The 14,130-nt window shown below is 32.5% G+C and overlaps 1 protein-coding gene across 1 annotated transcript; it reads right to left on the reverse strand.

The window, feature by feature from the left end:
* Positions 1-10,284: 10,284 nt before the first annotated feature.
* On the reverse strand, positions 10,285-11,592 carry LOC112506252 (pelargonidin 3-O-(6-caffeoylglucoside) 5-O-(6-O-malonylglucoside) 4'''-malonyltransferase-like). Its single transcript, XM_025110268.1, has one exon. It carries the CDS (start codon positions 11,590-11,592, stop codon positions 10,285-10,287), a length of 1,308 nt encoding a protein of 435 aa, XP_024966036.1.
* Positions 11,593-14,130: the final 2,538 nt, after the last annotated feature.

Raw genomic sequence — 14,130 nt, forward strand, 5'->3', positions numbered from 1 at the left:
AAGAAAGTGTTGATGGGGGTAATATCAGTGGTCCGGTTGGTTGTAATTTGTTTTGGGGCATGCCTACCCATTAATAACGCCGATCCTTATTGTGAAGCCTAAAGAATCGGTTGTCAATTATCAACGTTCTAAATGTGTGAAAGTTGGACACATTCAAAGTGTAAAGAAGATTTGAAACTAGCCCTAGGATTAAAATGTCTTGAAGAGTGTTAGCAGATGAAAAGTGGCCGATCTATACGATCTAGGTTTGAAGTGGTATGTTTATGTGAAAAGTGCAAATGGCGAATAAAAGCAACCGTAGTTGACAGTATAAATTTGTTCCTAGTTCGTATATTTAAGGACATATGCACATGTTCATGAAAGCAAGTGTATCCCAATCACCATCAAGCAAACAAGAAAGTGTTCGGTCATATATTGAAAGATGTAATGAATGACATTAGTAGAGTATACAAGTGTAACACCTCCAAACACCACATTTGCATATAACACATATTTCATTACATAGAAATATAGTTTACATCACAAGGTCCCACTAGTACAAGGATTCTTATATGAACAAAATCTACATATGAAAAATTCTCCAAAATAAATCATGTACTAACAAACGAAATACAACATGTATCTTCAAAACAAGCCATCAAAAGCAGATCTTCAAAAGCAGATAACAGGTTAGGAAAATAATCACATTTTCCCTTTCCCCTTATTATCCCTGGACCCTGTCATTCCTGCACCGCATATTTTAAAGACAGAAAATGAGGGTTAGACCAGAAGGGTCTAGTGAGTAAATCCTTTCCTTGCATATGCAGGGTGATGAACACCAAAATATGATAAAGTAACTTCGCTTAGAAATATTTTGCAATACAAACAAATGATGCAGTTCACAATAACATGTATAATAGGACATACCCAAGAATCTCTCAATTCTATAAAATACCTCTGCTTAAAGATCCAACGTTCCCAATATGAAACAAATATTGTAACCAAAACTCCTTGAATCATCAGACCATTCATTTGTAAATATTATTAGAAAAGATTTAAGGCAATACTTGCATGTTATGACAAACCATTTTCCCTTCTCAATAACGTCTAAATTATTATTTCTAATAGGAATAATATCTTTAATTCATCAGGTCACAAAGAAATGATGACTTAAAGTTATTAAATCCAATTAATAATAATAATAAGAGTTATAATAATATCCACATATGATAATGCCACCCTTATTCCAAGTACACCTCTCTTTGATATTCCACCCTTATTCCTCCATCAAAACAGAGCTACTTATCATAACAGACATAAGTCACCACGTCTGAAAGTATCCATTCCCAGTTCCAAGCCAGAACAGACAAAAGTCACCACGTCTGGGGGAACTACCTCTTAAAACAAGTTTCATACCAAAACAGACTTACATCACCACGCTTGGTAGAAACATATCTTTTCTTTTAAAAGATATAAAATATCCATAATTTAAATCCATTAGTAATTCACTAAATTATAGAATTCCAATAAAATTTAACACTTAATATTTTCATTAAACTAATGTCCGGATAAGATATCCGGACAAGTAATCCGATCAACAGTCCGGTCAACAATCCGGTCAATATACTTGTCTGCTTTACTAGTAGTTCGCATAACTCTTGAGCGATGTAAGGCTAAACCGCACAATACTTGGTCGTATTCATACTTCTCCATTCAAAAACCTTTATCCGGTTTACATAGTTCAAATTTTCACTAACACCCTAAATCGCACAACACTTAGGCGATTTATAGATAAATCGAATAACTCCTAAAAGTAATCCGGACAAGCCTTGCCCGGTTTATACTTAGTCCGGTCACCCTTTGTCTGAATAAACCCAAATCGCACAAAATCAGGTTTTTAAGAATAATACACAGTTCTATCTATAGTAATAATCAAATCTTTTTTTAAAAGAGTATTTTAGAAACCACTCACCTTTTTGCAAAAATTCAGATTTTTTTGAAGAAGATGAAGAATGTAAAACCAACTTGTTTTCCACACTTGATCTCCGGGTAACTCTTCTCTAGTTCTCCCAAAGTTTTCAAAATGATGCCAACAAAAATGTAAGCATGTATTCACATACACAATTAATTCACATATAATAAATACCTTGGGTAATAGTCAGGACCCGGTTATCACAACAAGAGCCATGACATCATCATCAATGTGAAGAACAACTATAAAATCCTGTCATTCGTAACAGGTTTTCCTAAACATTTCTAGTATGTTTTTTTTATACCCACAATTTCGTCAAAATTATATTTGCAATCTCTATACTTGATCTTATTGTCACTAGTGCTTGATAATAATCTCCTTAATACATATAATATAAAGAGGTTATAAAAATAACATATAAATCCAAATTAGTATGTAATGAAAATGTGTTTTGCTTAATGTAAAAAAAATCTTACCTTGATGAATGACGGTCAAATGACGACCAACAGCGGGCATGACAATGAGCGAGGGTCAATGGCGGTCATGTTGACCAATGACGGTTAACGACAGTAAATGGCAATCAACAACGGACAGTGACGGTGAATGGTTATCAACGGTGTTCACGGTGGTCAATGATAGTAAATGGTTGTCAACGACGGACATTTTGATGATGAGGGGCGGTCATTGGCGGGTAATGATGATGAGGGGCAATCAACGACGACGAAAGTGGTGGTTGAAAATTTAAAATTGTATGTTTAGTTTGATTAATGTAATGGTAAAAATCGGTATATATGTAATTATGTTGAAAGTAAAAAATAATAGTCAAGATTAACATTGTGAAAGAACTACATGGAAACTTACACAAGTCACGTAAGGGGGTGTCACAATTTCGCGCCAAGCCTTGCGTTGCCCCTTGCCCGACGCGAGGGGGCCGAAGAAGCTGCTGTCATCCATAACTTTTGTCACATTGGTGGTGGTCTTGTCACATTCGCGATTGTCAAGTCACATCGACGACAACTTTATGTTCTTTCAAGTCAGCAAGTCATGTCGACATGTCAGTTTTTTGTTCTTTGGTGGATCATTTTGCATTTCTCCTTAGAAAGGAGGATTGGGTGACTATTTTTGTTAAAAATGTATTTTTAGGCTATTTTTATAGTTTTTTTTTTTACAAAAGGCTATTTGAGTTAAGAATCCAAATTTTTACCACAGAAATGTATACACAAGAGATAGAGTTATAAATGTCAAATATCATGCGACAAGGGAGTCAATTTACGAGAAGGTAGAAATAATTATAGACCACTTATCCCATTAAATTAATACATCAAATAAAAGAATCCAAAATTAAATTAGAAGGGGTATAAATGTCAAATATCAAAGTGGTTATTTAACCGTGAATCAATGCGAAACATTACACACAAAAGTGGATATGCATAAAAGAATCTATACATTTTGATTTTTTTTTAGATATAGAAACAAAAATTGTTGAAGAAGAATCTATGTGAAGCACGAGATGTTCATTATGAAAGAAGAAGATCTGATCTATTTGAATCATTACCTAATGAGATTGTTATCTCCTATGCAAGCTTAACTCTACTGCTTCTTTCCCTTTTTGATTATCACATATGATATTTGATATTATCACATACGATACTGATCTTATCATATGTGATCATTGCTATTTGATCTATATGTTTGTCATTATTTTATCACATGTGATAAATATATAAAAAATTCACATAGTGTATCATATATTAAACATAACTAACCACACATGATTCAAAACGTGAATCCAGAAATAAAGAAAAAACAATGGATTGATTGCGGATATCACATGTGATATTTGATGAAAATTGTGAAAAAATGTTATCAAAAGTATATTTTTCTCAAACCACAAGGACGAAAATCATACTTTACTCTATATTTTTGAGTAAATTTTGAATTTGGTCCCTGTGGTTTACACTTTCTACTCACAGTGGTCCCAAAATCAAAATAAACATAGATTTGGTACCTCTGGAACGCATTTTCGCACTCATTGAGTCCCTCCCTCTAATGAAATCAAAAAGATTCCATTTACCTAGTTAAAATCAAGGGGTACTATAATCTTTTTTTTCTTAATTTTTTCTTTTTCCTATTTTGTCTTTTCTATATATACACACACATCCACATCAGTTTTTCCCCAAATGATTGCCATACATTAACAAGTCCGATCCAGTCATCTTCTCGGGTGAGTACCATTGACCTGGTCGCCTTTGTTGGGTCTGGATTAGCCTCAAGATATTGAAAGTTTTACAACTTCTGTTTGTATTGTAATATTGATAGTTTGTAATTGGGATTTGGACTTTGGGCTTACACATTGTATTGACACCTATAAATAGGTGTCTTGGGCTTAGAAATCATTATGTTATGAGTCTTATTGTAAGCTTTTTGTTTTCTAAATAATAAAATCAGGACGACCTGTTAGCTCCCAAAACATTCTCTTCTTCATTGCCAAATCCTTAGAGTGTTAATTCTTGACTTTGCTATGTTAATATGGGATCTACATATGGTATCAGAGCAGATTAAAATCAATATTATTCAATACGATCATTCAAAAACAACAAATTCAAGTTTTTGATTATGTTTTTGGTTGAACAGTTAACTTGTATGAACAGTGACAATTTGATCCAAATTTTTGGTGATTTAATGCTTATTTCTTTGATCTTTGATGTTAAATTGATTCTACTATCATAGTCGAACATTCTGGAATTCATTACAGTTTTGAATTTGGATTAACTTGGTCAAATTTGAAAAGATTTGAAGAATTTTGACGTTCGACTGTTTCGAGCTAATTTTATTAAATTAATGGTGATTTTGGATGTTTTGACCTAATTCGAGATTAAGGATTCAGTCATTTGTGTTTCTGAACATGAATTGATTATCATTTTGGGCTTAATTTGAACATATTTGTATTTTTGATGATTTTTCGTTCGAACAGTTGGTTTTATTGCAAGATCTATGAACATTGATCGTTGAAGATTTAAATATGTTTTGAGCGATTCTTGGCTAATCCGTTGAAGTCTTAGGCGATATTTGGTTAATTGAGCGATATTTGAGGATACCGCTCAAGAAGTGAACTATATTTGAGTATTCCTCCTAAGGCATGCTTCTTGAGTATATCTCCAAGTGCTAAGTGATATCCGTGTGATATTTGAAATTTAAAATATCACCCAAGTGTCAAACGATATCCGCATTGAGCGATGTCTTTGGTAAGCGATATTTTTATTAATCGGTATTATGTGGTAAGTGATATTCTCTTGACAAGCGGTATCTACCTATGTCACTCAAACATCAAGCGGTTTAATTATCGAGCGATTTCTTGTATCTAGCGATGTTCAAATATACCGCTCAAGGCTCAAACGATATAATCATCAAGCGGTATTTGAAATTGAAGTATATCAGTCAAGACATAAGCGATATAAATATTGTTAAGTGAGGATACCGCATAAGGCGTGGAGATATCATTCCTATCTTTAGTATATCGCTCACCTATACGAGTTGCTACTGTTTATTGTGTGATATGTTGATCTTTGCCCAAGATAATCTTTGCGATAAAGACCGGTGTTCTTTACTTCTTTGCCCTGCGGATATTTGTGCCTATAAAAAGCATCATCAACTTTGTCATAAGTTGACTTTTTGAAGTCAAACTTTTTGGGTCAAAATTTTTCAAGCTTATATTTTGAAAAGCCTGATTTGAAAAGTTTTTCAGAATTTAGTGACTAGATTCAGTATTTGATTAGATTGGTCAGAATTTCGAGTTTCTGCAATCATTACTCTAAAGTTTTTCACTGGAGGCCAGACCATTGAGTACTTTCAATTATTATTCTGACTTGATCAATCAAAGTTTTTGAAGGCTTGCAATCATTGTTTTGGATTTTTTTTCGAGATACTAGACCTTTGAGAGTTCTCAATCATTGATCTAACCCAATCAACTACAAATTTGAGTGATTACGATCATTGTTCTGGAGGTATGGTTGTGATTTAGAGTTTTGAGTGCGTATAATCATTCGCTTGATTAAGAATTTTAGATCTGGGTTTTGGTTATTCAGTATTCTGAAAGTATGAAGGAATAGACTTATCTTACTTGGTTGACAACTGTTGATCAAGAAGCTATCTTTTCAATGTTGTATCTCTCCGAACTACATTGTCAAAAGGTGTTTGCTCTGGTTGTTCGAGATGGAAGTTAAAATACTTCGAAACCCCATTTTGTGAGCTTATCAGAACAAGTTCTTAAGCTGAAAGTTTATCTGACTCAAGGTTCAAATAAAGATTCTTTGTTATTAGACTGATTCTGCACAGTGGAATGTCATGTAACTCGCACATTATCTATCCATTGTTGGATGATTCAATATGCTTGTGGGCCGTTTGAGATTCTGAGGTTAATGGTTGTGTTTAGTTGTCTATAGTTTAAAGATGCTTGTTGGTGCAATCAGTGGTGTTAAATGCACACCGAATCTGATTTTAAAGTTGAAACTGAAGAATAAGAGATTTATTCAAGGGTGAGCTTGAAATGTTTTTTAAAGATGAGCAACACTAAAGCTTGCCCAAAGAAAGTAGGGGGAGATAATTTGATGCTTCAGAAGATGCTTTCTTTATAAAACTTTGAGGAAGATTGTTGGGTCTAGATTAACCCCAAGATAGTGAAAGTTTTATAAAGTTATTGTATTATATTGTAATAATATTTACTTTGTAAATGGGCTTTGGGCTTTCATGTGGTATCGGCACGTATAAATAGGTGTCTTGGGCTTAGAAATCATTATAAGAGTCGTATTGTAAGCTTTATGTTTTTTGAATAATAAAATCAGGCCGACCTGTTTGCTCCCATAACACTTTGTTCTCCACTGCCAAATCCTTAGAGTGTAACCAATCTTGTTTTTGTTGTGAATCTGGGATCTACAATCCTCCCGCCTATTTCTCATGTCCTAAATAAGAACCTCAAAATCCAAGATATGAATTTAAACCTCAAATCCAAAAATTAAGTCTAAACCTAAAACAAAATCTAAATTAAAAAAAAACCAAACTTCAAACCTCAAACCCATCCCCTGTTCCCATCATTCACCCAAAAAATATAAGTAGAAGATACGATAATTGGTAATCCATCAATCTAAATCCATAAAATCTTGAGTAGAAGATACCCTAAATCGAAGCTTTGTACCCAGCGTGATTGAATCATGAGGAAATAACGTGAGTGGTAGATGGTGGTCTCGAAGAAAGAATGGTCCCATCCGCCTCCCACATCCACCATCATCAAAGACATCACTGTCACCCTCTAACATCCACCATCTCTTGCATCTCCAAATCTTGGACATATTTTGACTTTGTGGTTCGAAATTTAGGGTTCTAGGTGGGTGTAAAACCCAAAATTTTAAATATATAAAAATAATGTTGTACGAATCTTTAAATATTGTTTTTTTAATTCTATTTGAAGTATTAAAATAATGATGTGATTAATTGTAGAAATTTTAAAATAAGAAATAATGAAAAGAAAAGCAAAAGAGAAAATAAAATAAAAAATTGGTTTTTATTTTATTGGATGAAAAATGTAAATGAATGAGTTGATAGGGGCCAAATCTATCACTTAATTAAAGTATTAAGGTTTTAAACTTGTTTTGGGCCAAAATGTAAATTATCACGTCTGGATGGGTCCGGTTGTAAATGTCAGAAAGTTCAGGGGTTCGAATGTCATCTTTTTCAAAGATGAGGGACCTGTTTTGCCAACAGTATATATTTGTTTGGAGAAAACGACCCCACAATCAATAACTCATGATTTGGTTTAATTTCGTCAACTAATAAGTCAAAACTCTTGTATATAAATGTATAACACTGACTTAAGATCGTTTTCATTCAAATAGTTTAGAAAATAAGCAGATATTACGAGAAAAATCTGAGTTTGAAGTTCGAGTTGAAGATATCGGTTTTCTCATAGATTTTGGGTGAGATTCTTAACTAAATCTCATGGTTTTTAGGTACTTTATCAAACCCCAGTAGCCTCATGTCTCAAATTTGTTTTTATATGGTTTGATTTTTATGTTTTGAGGTTGTTGAGTTTTAGTTTTAAAAAACAAAACTTTAAATGAGAAAATGAAACTCATTTCTTGATGAAAATTCATGTTCTTCATGTCAAAATGTTGATAAAAATATATCAAGAATTTGGTGCAAAAAGAATGAAGAAAAAAAATCAAGAAATGATCCATTTTCAAACTCTAAGACCTTGAAAACGTGCAGTCATGGCCGCTGTTTTCATCGGGTTAACAGCCGGGTTGGACGGGTCAAGATTTGGCCCATAACCTGCTTACGAAGAAAAATGGTATATGCTTTTTAAGAGTCAGGGTATAAGCTACAACGCCAACGCCTTAACCAACCAAGCTTACTCATTATTTGAATTTTATTAACACGCCAAAACCTTCTTATTCCATTATAATACATTTACAAGTTTTAATAAATATCATTATAACCACTGGAGTTCCAAAAATATAATTTTCTCTATATTATTTTTTGAAACTTTCATCAAGTTCTATTTGGATTTTGTAAAATGCAAACTTTGACCCAATTTCGATTATTTATCTCGTTTAGTTACCAAAATAACCCTATAAATAGGAAATCGGTATTTAAGCAATAATTCACATATTTGCTTCGAAAATTTACCGAAATAACCATATGTGTTGGGGATTGGCCTATAAGCTTCATTTTTATATTATTATTTTAAAAAAAATACCGAAACAACCTTATATTTGAAAATTGGTATATTATCGATACTTTATGTATTTGCTTTATAAAATTACCAAAATAACCCTATGTCTTGAGGATTGGTCTATAAAATTCAATTTTATATTATTATTTTTATAAAACTACCAAACAACCCTATATTTGAAAATTGGTATTTTAACAATCATTTACGTATTTGCTTTATAAAATTATCGAAACGACCCTATGTCTTGGGAAATGGTATATAAGCTTCATTTTATATTTTTATTTTTATAAAATCACCAAAATAATCCTATAATTTGGAAATCGGTATTTTAGCAATTAATTTATGTATTTGCTTGATAAAATTACTAAAATTACCCAATATATTGGGAATTGGTATCTAGGCCTTGTTTTGATTATTATCCTTATGAAATTAACAAAATGACCTCAAAATTAGAGAATCGGTATCTTAACAATAATTTAAGTATTTGCTTAATAAAATTACCAAAATCCCTCTACACTTTTGAATTAGACTTTCAAGCACTGTTTTTAATATTCGACTTATGAAATGTACCAAGAATTTTCTACATTAGGGAATTGGTTAAATCTATACCTTTGGTATTCGGATTCATAAGATTACCGAAATGCCCCTAGACTTAGAAAATTGGTATTCTGAACATTATTTGGAGTATTAATTATGTTGAACTTTAAAGTTATGGAATGACCGTCATTTATATGTGTGTGACATGTAGTCACCATTATCAACTTGCAAATTTTAAAAGAGATGTTTTGACCATAAAACATTATTTACGTTGCAAACTATTTAGTTTAGTTATTTTGGTAAAATATTTGTTGTTCAAGAAAATGTGAAGTGTATTGCACATTTTTATAAAATGTAAGTGCGGCAATTAATATTATAACAACGTCACATTAATAATAATATTTCAAGAAAATATTTGAGCAAAATATGAGATATGATGGTATCGGAGGTTGATCAATAAAAATTGTTAAGATTAATCGTGTTGGAGAATAATGATCAATTTAGTTACGATTACCTAAGGTGCTTAGGAATGGTATGAATTATCATGTAGGTTGCGGTTTTCGAAAAAAAGAACCTATCCAATGCTAACGATTCAAGGTGAATATATTATGCGATTTTTATGGGATATATACATGATTATTACAAAGTATTTTGTCCATGATATTTGCATGATGTGTTTATATGCATATGATGATAACTTTATTGTATTGATGTACATAATATTCAAGTATATGCATGATATGAAAGTTGATGTTGATGATGATGATGATGATGAAAAAGAGAATGATGGGGACGTAGCATGCACTGAGGTAGTACGAGTACTACATTTGGTGTTTTAGATGTGTGGTATAAATTATTTTCATATAAGTCGATACACCCTCTTCTCTTATTATGGTAATGATGAATTATATTACTTATAAGGAGAGAAGCACACAAAGAAAAAAAAAAGAAGGGGGGAAAAGAAACCATGCGAATAAACACAGATGCCTAAGTAGCTAAATGAAACCTAGAAATGGAGATCAAAAGAATCCCATGCTAAACAACACCTGGAGAGGTAGAACATTTGAAATCAAACACCTGAAATCCCTATAGCAAACCCTTTTGAGTTCAGAATTTGTTCAAAATAAGGGACAACTTCTGTTTCAACACAAACATATGCTTCCACTCCATTACCTTCCACATCGTCCATTAAATATACCATATTTTTTAGAAACCAACTCCCGTGGTTTGCCCAAACGGGCTTTCCGAAACCAAAGTCCACATCATAAAAAGGAATCTTACACCAGCTAGTTAACCAAATCACGTCTGTCGTTGAAGGAACATTGGTTATCTGTGAGAAGGAATTCAAAACCATTGTTTGCCCTTCATCGCTGTCAAGGCATACCTTTGAGTACATATTTTTGACATTCTTAACAGAATCTCTTAGAAGATATGCCAACCCTTCACCAGTCTTGCATTCTGTGATTAGTAGCCCCCAAAGATTCCCAAACGAATTTTGGGGTATTAAGGATGCTGTTTTTCCCCTTAGATTTACTGTCTGGATGAGAACAAAATCTCTTGAATAATTGTGTATCGCTCTATCAACATCGACGAACACTTCCCATATCAACCCCGATACCAAYTGTACTYTTGACAATCGATGGTCAYCRGYTTTTCCATTGAGCCTGGCCTTYGCTTTCATGTTTGATATSAYAGTCTCGCTGAATGAYAGTTTCTTCATGACTTTGTTCATGCTTGGTAAATCATTTCTTCTTGACCCAGCAAGTCTTGGATCAAGAGGAGTTAGACCCAAAGTAGGAAACAAAGAGGATGAGTAAAAGCCCAGCTGAATGAATCCAGCCTCATTTTCTTCTCGGCTTATAGTTGCCCATTCTTTCAGGAATGTACTGAGAGTGGAGGCATCAACAATTCTATGTGAAATGCTTACACCAAGTGCTACACCTCCACACTGAAACGTCGTCACTTGAATTGCAAGTATCGGGTCCGTAACTTGATCAGAAACCTGCACTTTGGAAGCAATGAATTTGTCGACAAGGTTAGAGTTATATTCAGAATCAAGAAAATCTTGAAGTTTGATGTTAACTTGGGCACTAATGAACTCAGCACCTTGGTCATTGCAATCGACAGTGTGAATTTCTTCTATATATCTACCAGCTAGAGGGTAGAATTGCATTAAGGTCTTCTCGAGTGACTTCTCCAGTTGGGTGACAAACTTTGGGTTGTTATCGCTATCGATGGAGAAGAAGAGAGCAATACTAACACTCATTACTGGAGCAAATTCATCGGTGAAGCCTATCTTATAGTAACGGAGGGTTGGAGGAGTTGGAATGAAGGGTTTTATGAATTTTCTTGATTGCATTTGGATACACATTCCCATAATAACCTCCTTACACGGACACACAATGTTCTCTGCTAATTAATGGTTGAATGAAAGATGATCCTTCCATCACCCAGAGCCTACCATTTATAATCCACTAGCAGGCTGTGGTAGCAACTGTACTCAAGGAACTAGTCGTGAAATTAGTTGGCTCGTATGGCGAGTTGGATATCCAGGTTAATAAAAAAAATATCTCTTCATTTTCCTTCTATCAACGTGACACGTAATTACTTCATTAAAAATAGAGAATAAAAAGACGAATTATAACTAATGTAAGAATAAATGTTATAAGCTCATTTAATGGAACAAAAAGGGGAGATGAATTAAATGAATTAACTAATTTCTTTCTCATCAATTAAATTAACTTGTTACCGAACACTTCAACTATGTTGGCAAACTAGATGATAAGGTGGCGACTGATGACTCGGTCAGAGACTATTCCAATTTGGCCATAACTTGCTATTAAATTGGTCTATTTTCTATGATGTGGTGTAAATCATTTTCATAAAGTCCATGAATAATGGAAAATAATTTTTTTTATTAATTTTACGAATTCATCCGAAATTCGTAAGAAATTTTAGAATTTTCCAACGATTTACCAACAGAAAGCCACATTTGACTTAAAAGAAATTAATTAGGATATACGTTATAAGCTGATTTGATGGAACAAAAAGGGGAGATGATTTAAAAATAAACTGATTTCCCTTTTGTCCATTAAATTAACTTGTTATTGAACACTTCAGCTATATTTGGCAAACTAGATGATAAGGTGGCGATTGATGTATTGGTCTCAAACTGTTCAAGTATGTCCATAACTTGCCATTAAATTGATCTATTTTATATGATGGGGATGTAGCAATGAGGTGGTAAGAGTGCTACATAACTACTATATTTGGTGTTTTATTCGTGTGGTGTAAATCATTTTCATAAAGTCCATAAATAATAGAAAATAATTTTTGATTAATTTTTTACGAATTTACTAGAAATTCGTAAGAAATTTTAGAATTTTCCAACGTATTTCCAATAGAAAGCAATATTTCACTTAAAAAAAATGTAATCAGGTTTATAAAATCCGCCAAAAATTTTCAACAAACCTTTTGCAGCAACAAATTCAAGATTTTTGTCTAGTGGTTGCACCGTGGATCAAAGACCCAACAAGTTGTTCGATGTGTTAGAAACGATTTCGAGAGATGTTTTTAAGTTTTTTTGGTTGATATTGATGATTTTTAAGTTTTGTTCGTTAATTTTGAGATACTTTTTTCAGTTGATTTCGAGTGAATTTCTTTGTTGATCTCAAGGACTTTTTTAGTTTTTAATTTTGTTGATATTCCTTGTATTTTTTTAATATCCCGAAGCCCTCTCAAAGTTTAACGGGTGCACCTTTTATATACAAAAAGAGTTTACATGCAAAATATTCCAATTATAAATATAAAAGGTAAATTAATTTCTTTTTTCATAATTATTTATAATTTGTTCTTATAAATTATAAATATAAGTGAAATGCAATTCCATTCAAAATCCTATAAACCAAAACACTAAATATTTCAATTCGTTTAATTCCATAAAATCTAAATCCCTCAAAAACATAACATCAAACAATATCCCCTAAGAATTCTCTATGCATTTCCCATAGTAATGCATATCTGATTTTAAAAATAATTTATAAATTGATTTTATAAATCCATTCGAAAATTCTAAGAACAAGTGGTGATAAATAAGAGCCAGCATAAAAGGTTTATTGTATATATTGAGTATATATTGTATTCGGTGCTAGACTACTAGGGTTCTAACTTGGAAAGGGAATAATATAACCTTTTGTTGGGTTCAAGATTAGTGCTTAAATGTTGTATTCAAGTTTCTCCATTTAGTTAGTTTTATTGTAATTAGTTTAGCCTTATTTTCTTTAGTATAAATAGTCTTTTCATTGTAATTGTAATGACACATTGATTACATCATTAATAAGAGAAAAGGTGATTTGACAGCAATTATTCTCTCTCTCCAATCTATCTTGAATTCATATTTTGTTCTTGAGATTTAATGAATATTTCTTCAAGATTCGTATGAAATCTGGACTTATCAATTGGTATCAGAGCAAGCTGCAGCAGTTTGGATTTGAAGATATCCATTTTACACATTTTGCACACATTTTTAAGATTTTTTTCGATATGATTCTTCACTGTTCTTGATTTTTTTTTTGACCGGATTGGTTTTTGTGCCAAAATTGTTCAAATTTTGAGTGTTAGTGATAAAGATTTGTATCGCTAGTTTCGGTTTTGCATTTCAAACAACTTTGATTCACACCATTTTGCATTTTACACAAGTTTTTAAGGCTAAAATGTCTAAATCCGATTTTTTAGCTTTCTGGAAAAAAGTTCATAAAAACTCATAAATTTTCATGTTTTGATCTATTTTTTTGGTAAAAAGTATGAAAGTTTATGTTTTTGGTTGAAGCTTTATCCGGTTAAGGCTTGTGCGGTTTAATCTCCGTGTGTTTTTGAGCTGTTTTGTTATAGGAAATACCGGACATCACTTGGAAGG

This window comes from Cynara cardunculus (assembly GCF_001531365.2).
Source record: "Cynara cardunculus var. scolymus isolate 2C chromosome LG 2, CcrdV1, whole genome shotgun sequence".
Taxonomy (NCBI): domain Eukaryota; kingdom Viridiplantae; phylum Streptophyta; class Magnoliopsida; order Asterales; family Asteraceae; genus Cynara; species Cynara cardunculus.